Raw genomic sequence first — 19,629 nt, forward strand, 5'->3', positions numbered from 1 at the left:
AATATATTGTTTAATGCTGATACATGTATATTGTTTTTTATTGTAAAGGTTTATTGGAAACTTTCCAGAATAACAACACATTATTGGATCAGATTATGAAATGCCTAGAAGCTTATCTAGAATCAAAGAGAGTTATGTTCCCAAGGTAAGACCAAAATCTTACATCAGTTTTTAATATAAATATTTCATATAATACCCCCTCCAATCCCAAAATGTTAAAGCCAAGAATTGAACAATGTAAGATTGGTTTGTTTGTGATGTATAAATAAATGCAAAACCTAACCAATTAATAAATCTCAATATGTTTACTTTTTTAAACCATAAACAAGTTATTTTTAGTTCCATGTACATACCAAGAAATATATACTTTTCACTCTTTTCGGAAAATTAGTTGAACCCAAAACAACTATAAGTCCATCTTTGTTTTGATGAAATGAAACAGTTGAATGGCATTATTGTATTTACAGATTCTATTTCTTATCAAATGATGAATTACTGGAGATATTAGCTCAAACCCGTAATCCACTGGCTGTACAACCACATCTACGTAAATGTTTTGATGCTATACAGAAACTAGAGTTTGGTGTACAACAATCATCACCTGATGGCAAGGCTAGTCCTGATGATGGTATGTACTCAACTATCCTACATTTTTTATTCAGATTAAGCAGTGTGATAAGGAATTTAATAAGTCGAGATTTTGGAACATAATAACTCTGCTTCTAATCAAGGTAGAATGTTCAAACTTGGTATTTTAAAGATATTGATTAGGCATACATGTCTTGACTGAACATTTTGTGCGCATGTAAAGCAGTTTAGTTTGTCAATGTTTTGGGAAGGAATAACTTTAATTCTATCTAATTGATTATTTTTCATCTATTGATTGATTCAGTACTTGTGTTTGTATTATATTGTATAATGAAAGCTATGGTTTATTTATAGGTGAAGAGAAAGAAATACAATATACTAATGATATATTAGCTATGATATCACCTGAAGGAGAGAAAGTTAGTCTAGGACGAGTAAGTTTTAATTGTATTATTATCAATAATCTGTTCAATAAACTGTAAATGAAGAATCAGACATTTAAGACTGTAACAATAGATGATCTACATTATATATGTTTAAATGAATATTTATCATATATTTATAGGGTTTGAAAGCTAGAGGTAATGTAGAAGATTGGTTAGGTAAAGTAGAGGAAGGCATGTTTTCTAATCTACGTAAACTGACAAAGGCAGCTATAACAGATTTTGAAAGACGTCCAAGAGACGAATGGGTTGTCAGTCATGCATCTCAGGTAAATTTATACTCTAGTTGATGAAAGTTAAAGGTTGTCAGTGAATAACTGAATAAAAATGGTATAAAATAGAATAATATTTATAATCCAGCTGATGAAAGTAAAGGGTTTTCAGTGAATAACTGGATGAAAAGAGTATAAAATAGAATATTAAGATTAAAGTTTCATTGTGTTATTGAAGCACAATAGGAATCCCTTGCTCACTACAAAGTTGTGAAAAATGAATCTATAATAGGAATGAAGATCCAAAAATGATTAAAATTCAATATTTACAGAGCTATCTTGAAATGAAATATTGATCTCTGTTGCTCACTATGTAATAATTAAATGTTAAATCATCAGTCGAGTACATATTAGCGTGGATTAAGCCTTGAGAAATTTGATATTTTACTAAAAAATTTAGTGAAAATTCAAATGACGCAATGTTGCTTTAAGACAGGGTTATTTTTGAAGATTATGGTATTTATGTTCGCTGTAGGTTATATTAACGGTTAGTCAGATGATGTGGTGTCGTGATGTACATGAAATATTAGAAGGTGATTATGACAGAAAAGATGGAATGAAAGAATTTGAGACAAAGAATTATAAGGTAGGTATATCATTTTATCATGTAATGTAAACTGTGTATTATTTTTTAGATTTTTATTCTGCATCAACTGTAGATTTTAATACCAAGATATTAGTTTAACAGAAGTACTGAGAGACTGCACAATGGGTGTTAGAAGAGACAATATATATAGTTGTCAAATTATTCTTCAACAAAATGAAATGTAGATCTATATTTAATTTCTTTATTTTGTAATTACCAGGATTTAAACAAGTTAGCTTGTATTGTACGTGGTGAATTAACTAAATTAGCTAGAGCAGTGCTATGTGCTCTAATTACTATAGATGTACATGGTAGAGATATGATAACAGAAATGGTCCGAGTTGAGGTACAGTAGATTTTAGATTCATTAATAATACATTTATATCAGAAAATCAATTGTTTACGATCCATTTCAAATATAATCCTGATTTCTTCATAACTTTATAAGAGTACACAGCTTGGAATACTTTTTACTGTTGAATTTTTCCCCTTTAGGTGGATAGTATCAACAGTTTTGAATGGCAGAAACAATTACGATATTATTGGGATAATGATATAGATAATTGTGTAGTAAGAATGTCAAACTCAGTATATGATTATGGTTATGAATATCTTGGAGCTTCACCACGATTGGTTATTACACCTCTTACTGTAAGTATGTCATACACACTTGATTTAATTATCCGTTATTGGACATAAAGATGGTCATATGCAGTGCGCGGTATGAGTACGTGGCAAATTATGTCACGACAGCAGAATTACCCATATGAACATCTAAAAGCTGTTTTTTTTGAGAGGTCATGCATTCTGCACCACTCACAAGGGGAAAACCACGCATAAAAACCCCGAAGAACTATCTCATTCAACACTGGAGACGAAACCAGGTTCTCCTGTTTTGTGAGCCACCGCCTTTCTCACTGGGCCACTGTGGCTCCGATTTTGATTGTTAAAGTCTTCATCTAATGCCATGTTTGACTCACTAATATTATATATTTATAGGATCGTTGTTACTTATGTTTAATGGGAGCTCTACAGTTAGATCTTGGTGGTGCACCTGCTGGTCCCGCTGGTACTGGTAAAACAGAAACAACGAAAGATTTAGCTAAATCACTAGCTAAACAATGTGTGGTATTTAACTGTTCAGATGGTCTAGATTACAAGGTAAAGAATTCATATTTTAAAAAATGCAACACAATTTATGTGGTGAACAATCATTGGTTTGTATACATAAAACACAATGTTTCGACAAGTTTTCTCTTATTTTATCAAGTGCAAATTCATGTTTTATTGAAGAATATTTTAATGACTATTTATGAGTCAATTTATTTATTTGATATAGATTATTTGAGTTGAGTTTGTATTCCCTAGTTTGATGTTATAATTTTGTAAATATTACAATTTTTAGTAAAAGTGTTTGTATTATTATTTTATCCTGTTTTTTTGTTAAATGATATGTTTTAGTGAAAGTGTTCGTATTATTGTAAGTTTCTGTATATTTTACAGATGATGGGAAAATTTTTCTCTGGGTTAGCTCAGTCTGGAGCTTGGTGTTGTTTTGATGAGTTTAACCGTATAGATATTGAAGTACTCTCTGTCATTGCTCAACAACTTATTACCATTAGAAATGCTAAATCACAAAAGGTAACAGAAATATCTACAGCATTCTCTTTAATGAAACTGACTCTAAATAAAATATTCTTCTTGCTTCTCTTGTCTTCATTTGCCTTGTTGATGCAGTAAAGTACAATGTTAAACCTGATTTCATTCATTCTTTCATTTATTCTTCTTGCTTAATTGATCTTGATTTTGTGAAGGTACAGGATTCGGGTGCCCTGAATATCTCTACTTTTGCAGACCTATATGTGCCACAGCTTTGAACAGAGATTATACATTATGTAAATGGAAAATAACACACTTATTTTTTTTTTTTTCAGTTATCACGTTTCATGTTTGAAGGACGAGAAATCAAACTAGTAAATACATGTGCAGCATTTATTACAATGAACCCAGGTTATGCTGGTAGAACAGAATTACCAGATAATTTAAAAGCTCTATTTAGACCTATAGCTATGATGGTTCCAGATTATGGTGAGAACAACTTCCTTTATCTCTTAATAAACCTCATGGGTATTCTCCCACTGCTAAACACCCCTGTGCAAACAAATTATTGAAATAAAATTGTAACATGTTAGTCCTGAAATGACTTAGTTTGTGTTGATTGGATGTTGAACTACATTTCTCTTTCACACGCCCTCAGATTATTTCTTGTATATATCTCATGTTTTTGATTAAAGTTAAACAGATATCAAATTTTAAGTATGAAAACAATAAATAATGTATGCACCTTTTTTTTTGAAAAAATGATTTCTGTTTTCAACTTCAAAGTCAGACCAATTTTATATATTAACCCTTAACCAGTCATTGTCGACTATAGTCACCACAACGTTATACAGCTAAGTGGTCACGGTCGACTAAAGTCGACCACAGCAAGAACCTTTTTTATAAGCTGCATTTGAGTATTTAATTGATATGGCAACGCATGCGTGTCAGACAGGACCTTGTCTTGTCAAGGGCATTGAGAAAAACATGTCTTTGTTCAACATTTTTTGACGAAAAACGTAAATTAACGGTGTCGGGAACGTTAAAGACGCTCAAAGTGGTTGAAATACTTATGAATTATTCGGAATCGGATTATATCGATGACACTGATTCTGAAGACGATATTTCTGATGAAAAGGATTTAGAATGATTTGCAAATTATAGATTAACTTATCCCCAGCAACTTTTTTATTGGTGTCAAGAGTCTATCACTTATAATTATTCGACACTAGTCGATTGAAATAGGCACACAAAATATTTCATGTCAGCCTTTGTTTAGCCTGACCACTTGACGTCATAACGTCAAAATGACGTCGACCGGTTAAGGGTTAAACTGTTTTGTAATTCTATGCTTAGCGGCACTTGTGATACAAAAATTTCAAATTTGTTTTTATTTCCACGGCAGTCTGATTTCGTCTTATATTTAACAGGATTGATTGCTGAGGTTATTCTATACTCAGAAGGTTTTGAATCATCTAAAACATTAGCCCAGAAGATGGTCCAGATGTATAAATTATGTTCTGAACAATTATCACAACAAGATCATTATGATTTTGGTATGAGAGCTGTAAAGTCTGTATTAGTGATGGCTGGTGCTTTAAAGAGACAGAATCCTGATAAACAAGAAGATGTTGTATTAATCAGAGCTTTACGAGATAGTAACTTACCTAAGTTCTTAGCTCAAGATGCGATATTGTTTCAGGTGTGTATAATATTAATGTATTCAATTGTAGTGTAAAATTATAGTTTTGCATGTTCTTGTTCATTTTGCAGAAATCAGTTATTTTCGGTTGCTGAGCCTTTGTTATTACCTTCAGTGACAAAACACTTCCTACCGCCACAATCTTCAGATCTTTCAGCAATATTGAGAAAAAATTATGGACAGAGAATTATTGGTTTTTAGGCATTAGGAATTATAAATAAATTCTAAATGCATAACACAATCTATAAACTTTTTTATGTTTTATTACAGGCTATTTTATCTGATTTGTTCCCAAACGTAGAGATACCAGAACATGATTACGGTATTTTACAAACGGAGATGGTTAAAGTACAAACTGGTATGAAATTACAACATGTAGAAAGTCAGATTAAGAAAGTTATAGAATTCTATGAAACAATGATAGTAAGACATGGTGTTATGTTGGTTGGACCAACTGGTGGAGGAAAAACTACCATCTATAAGGTAAATATATATTTTAAACAGTGAGTGATGTTTTAAGATCTTCAAACATGTTTCAATTTAGTTTTTTGTGTTTCTTTTTTTATTTAGCCATGTTATCTTTATAAGAACAAAGTGATATTTATCAGAAACACATTGTATATATTAGAACCAAGTTATAATTATTAGAACCAAGTTATAATTATTAGAACCAAGTTATAATTATTAGAACCAAGTTATAATTATTTGAACCAAGTTATAATTATTAGAACCAAGTAATAATTATTAGAACCAAATGATATTTTGTGAGGTAATTGATTTCTGACAAGTGATAATAATCTATTGTTGATATTTTCAGATATTAGCGGAGACATTAACAAATCTACACAGTATGGGATTAGATAATTCATTTTATCAACCTGTACATACTTATGTATTAAATCCTAAATCTATTACTATGGATGAACTATATGGTGGTATAAATAAACTAACATTAGAATGGCATGATGGATTGATGGCTTTAACTGTTAGAGAATGTGTTCAGGTACGATTATTGTGTTATAAATATTCCATAAATTTAAACCTTAGACAGTGGCGTATCCAGGATTTTCAGCAAGGGGGAAGGGTCCAAAACTTTTAGATCTTTTTTGAAGTGTTGTATAAGGCCTATCAACAGGAGATTTGGGTGGCCTCCCTCCAGAAATTTTGGAAAACTTGAGCGATGTAGACGCCATCCATTTCCTCCTATTTCGGGCCCTTCATCCGCCGAATTAAGCTGTGAGAGTGGGGGGGGGGGGTAGATCCTACCTCTAGATCTGCACCTGTTAGATTGGGTGTGTTAAAATCTAACCCAATCATTGAGTTCACTAATAATTCTACTATTGTAAGATACTTCATATCTATGACTAGTTTAAAACTCACTCCACTGTGACCCATTATGCACTAGGCATTATTTACTCTTTAGTTTTGAAGAAAAAGAAAAAATGGCTATTTAGAATCAAAACACTTGTAAACAAGACATTTTTCCCCAAAACTTAATGGGGATCTTTAAACTAGAGAGCAGTAAAAAAAAAACAATTGCTGATCTACAATTTTCTAAACATTATTCTAGTATTTAAAAACAGATTCGAGATAGTTAAATAGTTAATTTAGAAACCAATGCTTTTTCTTCAAAGCGAAATAGTAACCATTCTCCACTGATATGTAGCATAATAATAATGTGATTTGATGTGATACAATCATTATTTATATACTTGAAACAGAATACAACAGAAGATCATCAATGGATTATATGTGATGGACCAGTAGATGCCTTATGGATAGAGAATATGAATACTGTATTAGATGATAATAAGATGTTGTGTTTAGCTAATAGTGAACGTATTAAATTAACACCATATATACATATGTTGTTTGAAGTACAAGATTTAGCTGTAGCATCACCAGCTACTGTCAGCAGGTATGGTAATACTGAACTAGTGATTTCATGATGTGTTTGAGCTTAAATAGAAATAATAAACACGGCTGTTGAGACAGACTTTAAGCTGTTTTGTATTTGCAGTCAAAAACTTTTAAGAGAAACAGTTAAGAAGTTCAGATTGAAATACAAATTAACAAGAGTTGCTTCAACTGGAAATGAAGATGTCAATCATCTATTTCCAGTGCCTGTACTATTTTATACTAATTTGTTGATTATTTGTAGATGTGGTATGGTGTATATTGATGCTGATCAACTAAGATGGATGCCGTCTGTTCTAACATGGTTAGAAAGTTGGAAACATAAACTAAAGGAAGAAACACAAGAATACCTATTAGATTTATTCAAGCGATATATTGATAATGGTCTCAAATTTGTCGATAGAAAATGTACACAGACTATTGTACAGGTAATTGTTTTAATTCCTTAAGATAAGTGAATATAACACAAGGTTCTGTGGTATAACAGAAGTGGTGGACCCTAACAAGGAATATCAATTGTATATCAATTATACAAGGGAATCACTGTAGTGGCGCAGTCAGGGCACTTGATTTTCTATTAGTCTGAACCAGTATTGATTCTGAAAATGGTCATGAAGATCTTCATGATTCCAGCTTCCGAAAGTATTGTGCAATCATTTTGAATCATGTGAGGAAATTTGAGTTCCATCCATATGCATTTAATGGAACCCTCGACACAACTATCATGTTCTCTTCTCAATATTTGCATGAGACCACAGTGAAAAAAATTAATCTTAAAAAGACCAAAGTATTGTTTTGATGTGACCATAAACTCCATTCACATCTTTTTGAGATCCTAGTATTTTACCACCATTAGCATGCCCATTTTTCCACATGGCCAGAACATTGTTATTGTTAATGGGTTAGACCCAGACAATTGTCAGTCATGAAATAAGGTTTTGTCCGGCACAATCCTTCTGGTCCATTTCATTAAGTCAAATGGCGCTAAATGGATCATTGATTCCTGTAAATTTTAATATTTTTTTAAAAATTGTTTGTTTCTATTGCAGGTTGACATAAGTAAAGTGATGACAGTATGTAAATTGATAGAATCGTTATTGTTTCCACCTCGTGGTGGACCAGATTTGTCTCAAGATCCAAGCAAACTACATCCTCTCATTTGTACCACATTTATATTTTCTTATCTGTGGTCTATTGGTGGTAATCTGTCTGAGGATTACTGGGATGCCTTTGATACATTTGTTAGAAATCAGTTTGAAGATAATAGTGATGCCAAGGTAAATTTTATATTATTTAAAATGATATCTCTAATTATTATTTTATGGTCTTTGTTAAAGTTTTGAATTAAGATGTTTTTCGGTTTTTTTCTTAAGGATTTTGCTATAATTAAATTTATGATTTTTGATCATCATTTAATATTGTGAAAATTTAATCTCCAAAAAGAAATATTTTTCCAAAAATGGTTCAAAGATATGAATTAAAAATGTATTAACTTTTGATATCATGTGATAAAAACAGGATATAGTTAAAACAAGCCAGTGTCATTTATAATCTTCACTAAAATCTTTTGATAGGCCTCATTTACCCCAAACCAGAAGACTATCCACCATTGATATTTTGATTTTGTCGTTTTAATTAAACATTAAACAGTCAAAAACATTATTAAATAAATAATCGAACTGATAGTACATTTTAATGTATCATATATTCGAAAATTCATGTGACCATCAGCATTTTTAATTGTAAACAATATATATATATTTATAGCTACCATCTGGTGGTGATCTATGGGGTTGTTATATGGATTTTGAAACCCGACGATTGGATTCATGGGAGAAGATTGTACCACAGTTTAAGTATAATAAAGAGATTCCATTTTTTGAGATGTTAGTACCCACTGTTGATACTGTACGATTTGGATATTTATTAGAGAAGCTTATCTCTGTCAGACGGTCAGTTTTATATACTGGTGGAACAGGTGTGGGAAAGGTTAGTAACAATATTCATATTCTTCTGATCATTTCAGATGGAATCAAGTTTGATTCTGCTGACATTCCTCTCATTTTGTTAGTTTCAAAATAATATCAAAGCATATACATGTTTTTAATGAAAAACTTTTTAAATTTCAGTCTGTTATTGCTAGAGGTTTGTTATCTGGTATAGCAGAAAGACAGAATTATGTTCCTATATTTATCAACTTTTCTGCTCAAACCAGTAGTCAGAGAACACAGGAGATGATAGAAGGAAAATTAGAAAAACGTCGAAAGGCAGCACTAGGTAAAATATTTAATGTAATATTGGGAATAAATGTTGGTTGTTTTTGGTCCAGGAACTGGGAGAGCAACACTCTTCGCAAAAAGTTGCTAATTCACGCTGGCCATGATGACATCATGCTCAGTATGTACCCTTGTACTTGTTTTTATGATGAATAATGTCTGGCATTTTGTAAATTTATTGGATGTTCAGAAATCCATAATTCACCATGTTTTATTACGGATTTGCTTTATTACAAATGTTCTTCATATAGTTATAATGTTTGTATTTATTGTAGGTGCACCACAAGGAAAGAGAGTAATAATATTAATAGATGATTTAAATATGCCTAAACAAGATACCTATGGTTCACAACCACCAATAGAATTATTGAGACAATATCAAGATTTTGGTGGTTTCTATGATCGAGAGAAAAACTTCTGGAAAGATATTGTGGTATGATTGATGTTTTCAAACTATCCAAAATTAAGTCAATTCCTCAAAAGTCTGTTCTATTGCAGCAAGGATGTTTTAATCAACTTAAAACTGATTTAATAACATATTTTTGTAATACATGCAAGGGTTTCCACCAGGATTCAATTTGATATTTTATTTTACAAAAAAAAAATTTATTCCTTTTTTCTTCACGAAAAAATTCATTACTCTTTTCCCAAAAAATTAAGGATTAACCGTAGCTTAAAATAGCCACCAGCAAGGAGCAAGTGTTTTCCCAAGAGTTCCTCACAATTTATGAAATATCTCAGCACTATGATTGCAAAGGGGGTGTGGTTGATAGCTTTTTTCAAAAGGTCTTTATCTGAAACCAAAATTGTCAGAAAAACTATTAGTCTTTCGGATGAAAAATATTAATGTTTGTTTTTATTAGGATGTAACATTAACTGCTGCATGCGCTCCACCTGGTGGTGGTAGAAATCCAGTTACACCTCGTATGATGCGACACTTCAGTATGTTATCTATACCCTCACCATCAGAACATAGTCTTAAAATCATGTTTAATGTAAGTATATTAGAATATTTCACATATCATTTATTACACATGATCTTAAAGGAGCAGTCCCAGATTTCACTGGGTACCTACTGATCAATGTAAGTTCGTGTATACAAATTAAATGCTAAAATTTGAAGAAGTAACCCAAATGGCTTGTCTGAAAGTTTCAGCTCAAAATATTGATCTATCCAAAAGTCATCGCAAGATTTGCTTAACAGGTTACATAACTCATTTAAGATATTGCATTGTTCTGCTGTTATAATCACTATGATATAATATTACTTATCAAAAGGCTATCCTGGCACTTGGCTTAGCATGGAATCTCTAGACTTATCGCCAACTACATAGATTCACATGATTTTTCTTGCATACAGAATTAACTCATTTAATTCATTAAAATATATCTAATATGGCTGTTTAAAACACAAATAGTAAATGACTTATTTTAAAGATAACATATTTTCTCATTTCTAAGTATTTTGTAACCCGTCATTATTTGTACATTTTTTCAGTCTATCTTGTCTGGATTTTTAATGGATTTCCCCCATTCAGTACGACAAAGTACAGAAGCTATTGTATCAGCTGCTGTAGAGATGTATTTTAAAATGAAGACAGATTTATTACCTACACCAGCTAAATCACATTATGTTTTTAACTTGAGAGATTTATCTAAATGTGTACAAGGTATTCTAAACTTCTATTTTCAATTTATTGACATCAACATTTATATTTAAAAAATGAACAAAAAAAAAGGTGACCGTGAATCAAAAATAATGACATGCCTACATTAATTTATCTATTTTACAACTACCTGGTAAGATAAATTGATGATTACAATATTCTCTTTTGCTCACTTTTGATAAATACAAACTGTATATAATACATCCTTCTCAATCAACTTTCTCAATATCTATAGTTTATATCTCTAAACTTTAAACTATAATATTTTGATGATTGCATTTTGTGGACATAATTTTGCTCTTAGTCAATTAAAATGTCCTTTAAATGTCTGTTGGGGTTTAGTATTTTCGAAATAAGCTACCGCTCCCCCACCCCACCCCAACCATCAAAAAGCTCAAATTACATGTATCTTATAGAAACAGAATATAAAGTGAATTCTTTTTACTGCTGGCCCTAGCCTGGATCAATCATTCAGACTCATTAGTAGCAGTGAATATTTATGGAATCACCTTCATAGGTTGAATGTTTAATTGATATAAACTTATTATTATTATAACAGGTATTTTACAAGCTGATCCTGGTGTTATTAGAGATAATAAACAAATATTCCGTCTCTTTTGTCACGAATCACAACGTGTATTCCATGATCGACTTATTAACAGTGAAGATAAGATGTACTTCCATCAGATCATGTCTGAACTAGGAAATAAATATTTTGGCGAGGTAAGTTGAAATAATTGTATTTATTTTGAGTAACTTTTGATCAAAGATATCATGTGGAAAATTATTGATATACACACAATATAATGGGTTTGAGCAACATCGCCCATTTCGTATTTGCATGGACGGTCTGAGATAAAAATGTTTTTATTTATTATAGAATATTGATCCAGAAAGTTTTGTAACCAGTCCTATATTATTTGGAGATTTTATGAAGATGGGAGCCAATAAAGAAGATAGAATGTATGAAGAATTGGAATTAACAAAAGTTAAAACAGTTTTAGAAAATGTAAGCCATTCTATGACACATTATAAACAAAATCTAACAGGATTGTATGGTTAATTTCTTCAATTTTGGTGATGTTATATTTGATGATACAAGTTATAGGAGTTTTGAAATTTGCAATACCGGTAATCAAACCTCAATATTCACTACGCTGTAAGCATAGAGTTGTAGTAAATGCTGAAGCAAATTGAGTCTCCCCCGATAAACTGAATATATAAATTTGTAATTTCAAGTACCTCTATTATAACTGTATTGCTATATTTTGTTGATATTTTCAGTATTTAGATGACTATAATTTACAATCATCTAAAGAGATGAAGTTGGTATTTTTTTTGGATGCTATAGAACATGTAACACGTATAGTACGTATGATAGAACAAGAGAGAGGTAACGCCCTGTTAGTTGGTGTCGGTGGTACCGGTAAACAATCACTTACTAGGTAAAATATCTTTATATATTATAAACAAATACATTTTTGAAATTTCATCTTAAACTTCATTATTATTGCAAAAAAAAAACTGATGTCTTCAACTTCTTGATAAAGTGGCAAGGTCCAAAAAAAAAATGAGAAAAAATAAGAATACTGCATGCACGCTTACAAACTAAGAAGAATATTTTCAAATACTGCTGTCCATACACAATACAAAATTAAACCTCTTTGCATACCTTATCATATGTTAGTTTGATATAGCATTAAACTCCATTCACCTCCACTGGTATTGATAATTGAGATATTAGAATTATTATTTATATATTATGTTAACAGATTAGCAGCTAGTATATGTGGATATCAATGTGTACAGATTGAACTATGTAGAGGATATGATTACGCTGCCTTCCATGAAGATTTAAAGAAACTTTATTTCTTAGCTGGTGCAGAAAATAAAAACACAGTATTCCTCTTTACAGATACTCAGGTAGGTTAGAATCTATAATAAATAAATAGTTACCAAGTTCTGAAATGATGAATCAAGTTTCAAATGCCAACAAATTGTCCAAGTTAAGCACAAAATGATTGACGTTGATAGATTATAAAAGCAATTTGCGTTGTGGATTTTTATCAAGGTCTAGTTGCCGTGTTTATAGTACCATTGTTTGTAATTTCTTAGATTGTAGTAGAAGAGTTTTTAGAAGACATCAATAATATATTGAACTCGGGTGAAGTGCCTAATTTATTTGAACCTGATGAATATGAAAGGTTAATTATTGGATGTCGACCAGCTGCTAAAGAAGCCGGTATACCAGAAGGAAATCGGGATCTTATATATGAATTCTGTATCAACAGAGTAAGGTTAGTAATTCATATATGACCTTTTCTCAAATCTTTATCAGAATAACTGTTACTCTACCTTTTTTGAATTTCTTTACTTTTTTTTATAAAATATATCCTATTGGAGATCATGAGCTGCAAGCTATGCTTCTATTATTGTGACAAACTACTTTATGACAACAGTTGAACAGAACCACCTCAATTAATATTGTTACTGGGTAATTGAGATGTTAGTCACAGAATGCTTATTGATTTGAGAGGGTGGGGGGTTCGGGCGAATGGTGTAAGGCATACACTTTAGATTATAAGGTCTGTCATTGAGTCAAGTGGCCTGGTTTTAATCCCACAGATGTACATGACAAGGAGTAGGGTCATCTGTCCAACCTCATGGGTTTGCTCCAGTTTCGTCCTACTGCTACAGGACCCTAAGTGAATTATTGACATAAAAATGAATCAATATATTAGTCCCGAAATGATCTAGTTTGTGTCAAATGGATGTTAAACCCAATTTCTCTCTCTCTATTTGATCTGAAAAAAAACCCCAAAACATTCAATAGTATCCTTTTTAATTTAAATCTGGTATTTATGTGTTTTATGTTTATAGAAATAATCTACATATTGTACTATGTATGAGTCCTGTTGGTAGTGCCTTTAGAGCACGATGTAGAATGTTTCCATCATTAGTTAACTGCTGTACTATAGATTGGTTTATAGAATGGCCTAAAGAAGCTTTGTTAGGTGTATCAAAATCATTCTTTGAAAGTGTTGAACTTGGAAGTGATGAACTGAAGGTACTTTTTTATTTTTATCATTTTTATTTTTTTTTTATCAGAATGTGTAATTAATTTTGAAATTATTGACAATGTTTATATCAGAAAATTTAAATTGTATGGAAAATTCTAGAATGTCTGATGTTGTTACTTTGAATGTGTTATTGTAATAATTATTCTGGAGATATTGTTTTATAGGGTAGAGTATCAGAAATGTGTGTTGAGATACATGTTAGTGTAAGTCAGATGGCTGAGAGATTTTATACAGAGTTAAAGAGGCGTTACTATACAACACCCACATCTTATCTAGAGTTGATTAATCTATATCTTACTATGTTAGCAGAAAGAACAAAGTAAGTAAAAGTTCACCTTTTTACAGAAATTCTGTTGTCCGCACTCTACAAATTCTCCTAAAGTAATTACAATTTGTGAACATCAATGTAAGAATTTGAGGATGATATTAGTTCAGTTATCTTCAAAGTAAGTTTTCCAATACATTGATTGAATAAGTTGTATACTAGTGTGAAGCAAAAATTATATATTATCAGTTATTATATTATTAAAATGTTCGCTTTAGATCTCAAGCTTGTATGTTGCAAAGAGTAGTTTGGCCTGCCCGACCCAGTGTGTTTTCTTCAAGTTCTTCAGTTTCCTCCCACTGTGAAAGACGCTTATGTGCAAGCAAATTATTTAAATAGAATTGAACATGTTAGTCCAGAAATGACCTAGTTTGGGCCAAGAGGACATTGAACCCCATTTCTCTCTCTCTTGCTCCAACAAGACCATGTTTTAAAAAAACATTCCCTTTCAAACTGAGCCAGAGTTGACTCAACGATAAAATGTACATGTTTCTATTGCTGATTACAATATATTACAGGATATTAAAGAATGCTAGAGATAGAGTAAAGAATGGTTTATTAAAGTTATTAGAAACTAATGATGTAGTCGATAAAATGAAGGTAGAGTTAGTTGGATTAGAACCAGAACTAAAGAAGAAATCTGAGAGTACTCAAGTACTCATGGAACATCTGGTGGTAGATCAAGAGAAAGCTGATGCTGTAAGTGATTATAATGATACAAGATAAGGGACCGGTGTAAAATCTCAACACTTGCGTCTAAATGAATAACTCGCCCACCCAGTTCCATGGGTTGTTTGTTTGTAAAGAAGTGTTAAAATTTAGCGACGGTCCCTAAGACAAATTATGGGATAGAACAACACAATCACAAGTTGTACACCGTTAAAACAGAGCACGAGATCATTAGCCTAGATAGGTGCAGAACAGTAGGACGTTAAACCACAATTCATTTGATTGTAATCGGATTGTGTTTGTGTATTCATGTTATGTGTACCAATCATATACCTGGTACTGTTATATTTTTTTTTTTAGGTACGTAAAGTGGTAATGGAGGATGAAGCTGTTGCCAAAGTCAAAGCAGAAGAAACACAAGTAATTGCTAAAGATGCTCAAAAAGATTTAGATGAAGCTTTACCTGCTTTAGAAGCATCCATTAAGGTTTGTCTCTTGATATATGACTTTAAACTAGGGTGAAACTATAACTACTATATTTTAATTGGAGCTACATTTCTACAATGATTTTCTTGAGAACGACTACAGTAATTCCTGCTGTAAATGACCACTAATAAGAATTTTTAAAAAAACAACTACCTGTGTAATATGGACCAGCAACTGAATATGATATCGTAACCATCTGGAAATTGGGACATACCAAAAATTGAAGTCCATCAATAGATAGGTGATTGTCCAAGGAACAAGTCTGCCAAGTTTCAAGCTCCTGGTCCAAAAATAGATTGATAAATTTTCATTGCCTTACCTACTCTACTATTTTACTTCTGTTTTAAATTTATTTGAATTAATTGTTTCCAATAACAAGATAACTGTGATTATATTTCAGGCATTAGATTCACTAGATAAAAGTGATATTGCAGAAATTCGTGTCTTCTCTAAACCACCAGAACTTGTACAAACTGTCATGGAAGCTGTGTGTATTCTAATGGGAGCCAAGTAAGATACAAGGTTTTATTACAGCAAGCATTACAGTGGATATATATCAGAAAATATTTAGTTGACTAAAATTGTAAAATATAAGATCTTTATTAAAGCATAATATTTTAAAATTAATATTAAATGAAATGGTATAAACTGATGCATATTAAATATATTAATTTTCTGAATTTTTTTTTTTTATTTCTCCAACAGAACTGATTGGGCTTCAGCTAAAGTACAGCTTGGTGACCCTAATTTCCTGAAAAAGTTATATGAATACGATAAAGATAATATTCCAGAGGGTATGCTGAAAAAGTTAAAGAAATATATTGACAATCCCAAATTTATACCCGAAGCTGTAGAGAAAGTATCCAAGGTATTGTGAATTAGATACTTATGTTATATTATTTTATAACTTTTAAAATCTCATTTATATGATGCCTTTCAAGATTTTCTGCTTTAGAATTCAAATAAAAATACATCTGTGTCTATGAACATTAGTAGGTTTTGTTATCTGGCTATATTAGAATAAATAATGCTATTGATCACATATTGATGTATGATTTCAATAATGTAAAATGGAACTTTTTCTGCCTTTCAAATAAAATAGTAATATATTATTTTGTAGGCTTGTAAATCTATGTGTATGTGGGTAAGAGCTATGGACTTGTATGCTCATGTCTTCAGAACTGTTGAACCTAAAAGACAAAGGTAAGCCGAAATAATAATATTTAAAAACATAACAAAAAAAAAAGCAATAAATTTTATTAAAAGATTAACTTGGTTTTTTTAGGTGTTCTGTGTAGCAGCGAATTTGTTTCAAATATACTCCATGTATTTATTTCAGACTAGCAGCCGCAGAAAACGAACTCAGTACTACAATGAAGAAATTAAAAGAGAAACAAGACCAATTATCAGAAGTAGAGGCTAAGATTGCAGAGTTACAGAAGTCATATGATGATAGTGTATCCGAGAAACAAAAATTAGAGAGAAATATAGCTACTACTGGTGCTAGATTAAAACGTGCATCTAAACTAACTACTGCATTAGGCGACGAACAGATCAGATGGGAAGAAAGTGTTAAGGTTTGTTGTCTGTTTTTCACTCCTAAATTACTCGTAACTAGGCTCTGTAGACATGGGTTGTTCTTGTTTGGCAAATTTGTCTAACTCTTGTCCAAGAGGCCAACTCTTGGTTAAACAAGAACCAGTAAAAAAATTAGGTCAAAATGAGATAATAAAACCCTACCAAATTTACATGGAAACTTCCAAAACACATAGATTTTTTAACTTTCTATCTTTGGTTTTGGAAATTGTTTAATTGTTATATTATTTCTTCTGTCTTAAAATTTCAGCAATTTGAGAAAGAAATAGGTAATGTGATAGGTGATGTATTTATATCAGCGGCCTGTGTGGCATATTATGGGGCATTCACCAGTAATTATCGTCAAGAACTTGTTGCGGCATGGACACAAAGATGTCAGGAATTAGAAATACCTGTTACAGAGGGTATGACCCTTGAAAAAGTTCTTGCTGATCCGTTTGAGATTCGTCAATGGAATTCAGATGGATTACCTAGAGATCAAGTGTCAACAGAAAATGCCATCTTGGTAACTAGGGGCAGACGGTGGCCATTGATGATAGATCCACAAGAACAGGTGAGTTAATTATGTCCATTTTTCTTCTCAATAGTATTAAGATTTTATGGTAGCATACAAAAACAAATATGGCAGTAATTGTACATTTAAATTATTGCAGGATTAGGCTCTTCCATTTGTTGGTATAATACACATAGTTAAATTTCAATTTTTTTTATTATCTCCAGGCTAACCGTTGGATTCGTAATCGGGAATCTAAAAATGGGTTAAAGGTTATTAAATTATCTGATGGCAATTTTTTGAGAACATTAGAAAATTGTATACGTATTGGAATGCCGGTGTTATTAGAAGACCTAGCAGAAACATTAGATCCAGCTCTAGAACCAGTTCTACTAAAACAAACATTCACTTCTGTAAGTTTTCATTCGTTAACCTTTCCTTATTCCTTTCATAATTTTAAATTAATATTTTATTGTACAAATTTGTTCTATTATTTCCAAAATTTAATCTGTTTTACAATTAAAGAGATCTATTGTGTAGTCTCTAACAATTTATGTTAAATTTTGTTGTTTTTTTTGCAACAGGGTGGTCGTTTATTAATCCGTCTGGGTGATAGTGATATAGATTATGATCGTAATTTCCGTTTCTACATGACAACCAAGATGTCCAATCCACATTATTTACCTGAAATCTGTATTAAAGTTACTATCATTAATTTTACTGTTACTAAATCTGGATTAGAAGATCAACTTCTTAGGTAAGAAATGCAATATTTTATTCATTAATTTAGTCAATTAGATATGAATTGGTGTATTTGATTATACAGATTCATGGTATAATCTTTATACATAGAAATGCATGAGGAATTAAGGACATCTGTTTGCAGAGTAGAAGATTTGTCACCAACTAAGCTAGGGTTCTAGTTCTAAGAGTTAAAGATTTGCCACCATTAACTACAAGGGGATCTGTTGGCAGAATTGAAGATTTGCCACCAACTTCAAGAGGATTTGTTGGCAGAGTAGAAAATATTTGCCACCATCTAAGGGGATCTGATGATAAAGTTACAAATTCTTACTATAATAATATTTGGGTTTTTTTTATAGTGATGTTGTAAGATTAGAAAGACCTGATTTAGAAGAGCAAAGAAATCAACTTATTACTAGAATTAATGCTGATAAAAATCAACTAAAAGCTATAGAAGATAGAATTTTGAAATTATTATTTGAGTCTGAGGGTAATATATTAGATAATGAAGAACTGATCAATACACTCAATGAATCGAAGGTCAGTAATTGTTTTGTTGGTTTTTTTACTCGGTAAATTGTATCTCTAGGCTATATATATAAAATATTTGGGTATTGCTACGTCACTTAAAAATGGCCTTATGACTGGTTTTATTTTTTAAAAAATAAAAAGTCCTCATTGATTACAGTGGATTACACTATTAAATGCATCCGTTTGAATTCAGAAGTATCCAGTGGGCTCAGTTATCAAGTATACAACCCTGATAAATGTTATTGACAATCATGAATGGCACTGGTCAATCCAAAATTTACTCATACCATACTGATATCAGAAAATGGTGACCATCCATTAATTTTTTTAGTCTCTGAACAAAATTTGAATATCTAAAGGGAATATCAATCCAAATATTTGTTAAATTCTGTTCAGTATTTGTAAAACTATGAATTGAAAATTTTACAACATTCTGCAGACGATAAAATCTGGATATGTTTAAAACGGTCAAAAATATGCTTAAAATTTATCTAAATATTGATCATAGGATTCTTATTAAATAACAAATATTTAATGGATTATTTTGATTCCTTTTTATGTCTATTCTTACCAATCTGTTGTCATTTTTTTGATTATAAGTTATATTCATTTTGACAAGCTTTCACCATCTTTAAGTGAAGGCTTAAACATGCAT

General features: G+C 31.2%; 1 protein-coding gene across 1 annotated transcript in view; it reads left to right on the top strand.

Moving 5' to 3' along the window:
- LOC126816339 (dynein axonemal heavy chain 6) overlaps positions 1 to 18,460 on the top strand; it is a 31,183-nt gene extending 12,723 nt beyond the window's left edge. The window contains exons 24-60 of the mRNA XM_050542772.1: positions 49 to 145; positions 468 to 628; positions 943 to 1,022; positions 1,154 to 1,300; positions 1,779 to 1,889; positions 2,110 to 2,235; positions 2,385 to 2,540; positions 2,889 to 3,050; positions 3,393 to 3,530; positions 3,824 to 3,977; positions 4,919 to 5,190; positions 5,461 to 5,673; positions 6,008 to 6,193; positions 6,912 to 7,108; positions 7,352 to 7,535; positions 8,157 to 8,384; positions 8,875 to 9,096; positions 9,237 to 9,384; positions 9,659 to 9,816; positions 10,247 to 10,378; positions 10,882 to 11,053; positions 11,610 to 11,773; positions 11,931 to 12,059; positions 12,335 to 12,495; positions 12,823 to 12,973; positions 13,166 to 13,347; positions 13,931 to 14,117; positions 14,295 to 14,449; positions 14,974 to 15,154; positions 15,485 to 15,610; positions 16,011 to 16,120; positions 16,316 to 16,478; positions 16,731 to 16,813; positions 16,950 to 17,187; positions 17,457 to 17,759; positions 17,927 to 18,112; positions 18,284 to 18,460. Of these exons, the coding sequence (XP_050398729.1) occupies positions 49 to 145; positions 468 to 628; positions 943 to 1,022; positions 1,154 to 1,300; positions 1,779 to 1,889; positions 2,110 to 2,235; positions 2,385 to 2,540; positions 2,889 to 3,050; positions 3,393 to 3,530; positions 3,824 to 3,977; positions 4,919 to 5,190; positions 5,461 to 5,673; positions 6,008 to 6,193; positions 6,912 to 7,108; positions 7,352 to 7,535; positions 8,157 to 8,384; positions 8,875 to 9,096; positions 9,237 to 9,384; positions 9,659 to 9,816; positions 10,247 to 10,378; positions 10,882 to 11,053; positions 11,610 to 11,773; positions 11,931 to 12,059; positions 12,335 to 12,495; positions 12,823 to 12,973; positions 13,166 to 13,347; positions 13,931 to 14,117; positions 14,295 to 14,449; positions 14,974 to 15,154; positions 15,485 to 15,610; positions 16,011 to 16,120; positions 16,316 to 16,478; positions 16,731 to 16,813; positions 16,950 to 17,187; positions 17,457 to 17,759; positions 17,927 to 18,112; positions 18,284 to 18,460 (6,140 nt within the window). The remainder of the gene's footprint in view (positions 1 to 48; positions 146 to 467; positions 629 to 942; positions 1,023 to 1,153; positions 1,301 to 1,778; positions 1,890 to 2,109; positions 2,236 to 2,384; positions 2,541 to 2,888; positions 3,051 to 3,392; positions 3,531 to 3,823; positions 3,978 to 4,918; positions 5,191 to 5,460; positions 5,674 to 6,007; positions 6,194 to 6,911; positions 7,109 to 7,351; positions 7,536 to 8,156; positions 8,385 to 8,874; positions 9,097 to 9,236; positions 9,385 to 9,658; positions 9,817 to 10,246; positions 10,379 to 10,881; positions 11,054 to 11,609; positions 11,774 to 11,930; positions 12,060 to 12,334; positions 12,496 to 12,822; positions 12,974 to 13,165; positions 13,348 to 13,930; positions 14,118 to 14,294; positions 14,450 to 14,973; positions 15,155 to 15,484; positions 15,611 to 16,010; positions 16,121 to 16,315; positions 16,479 to 16,730; positions 16,814 to 16,949; positions 17,188 to 17,456; positions 17,760 to 17,926; positions 18,113 to 18,283) is intronic.
- Positions 18,461 to 19,629: the final 1,169 nt, after the last annotated feature.

The sequence above is a fragment of the Patella vulgata genome, chromosome 3 (assembly GCF_932274485.2).
Source record: "Patella vulgata chromosome 3, xgPatVulg1.2, whole genome shotgun sequence".
Classification (NCBI taxonomy): domain Eukaryota; kingdom Metazoa; phylum Mollusca; class Gastropoda; family Patellidae; genus Patella; species Patella vulgata.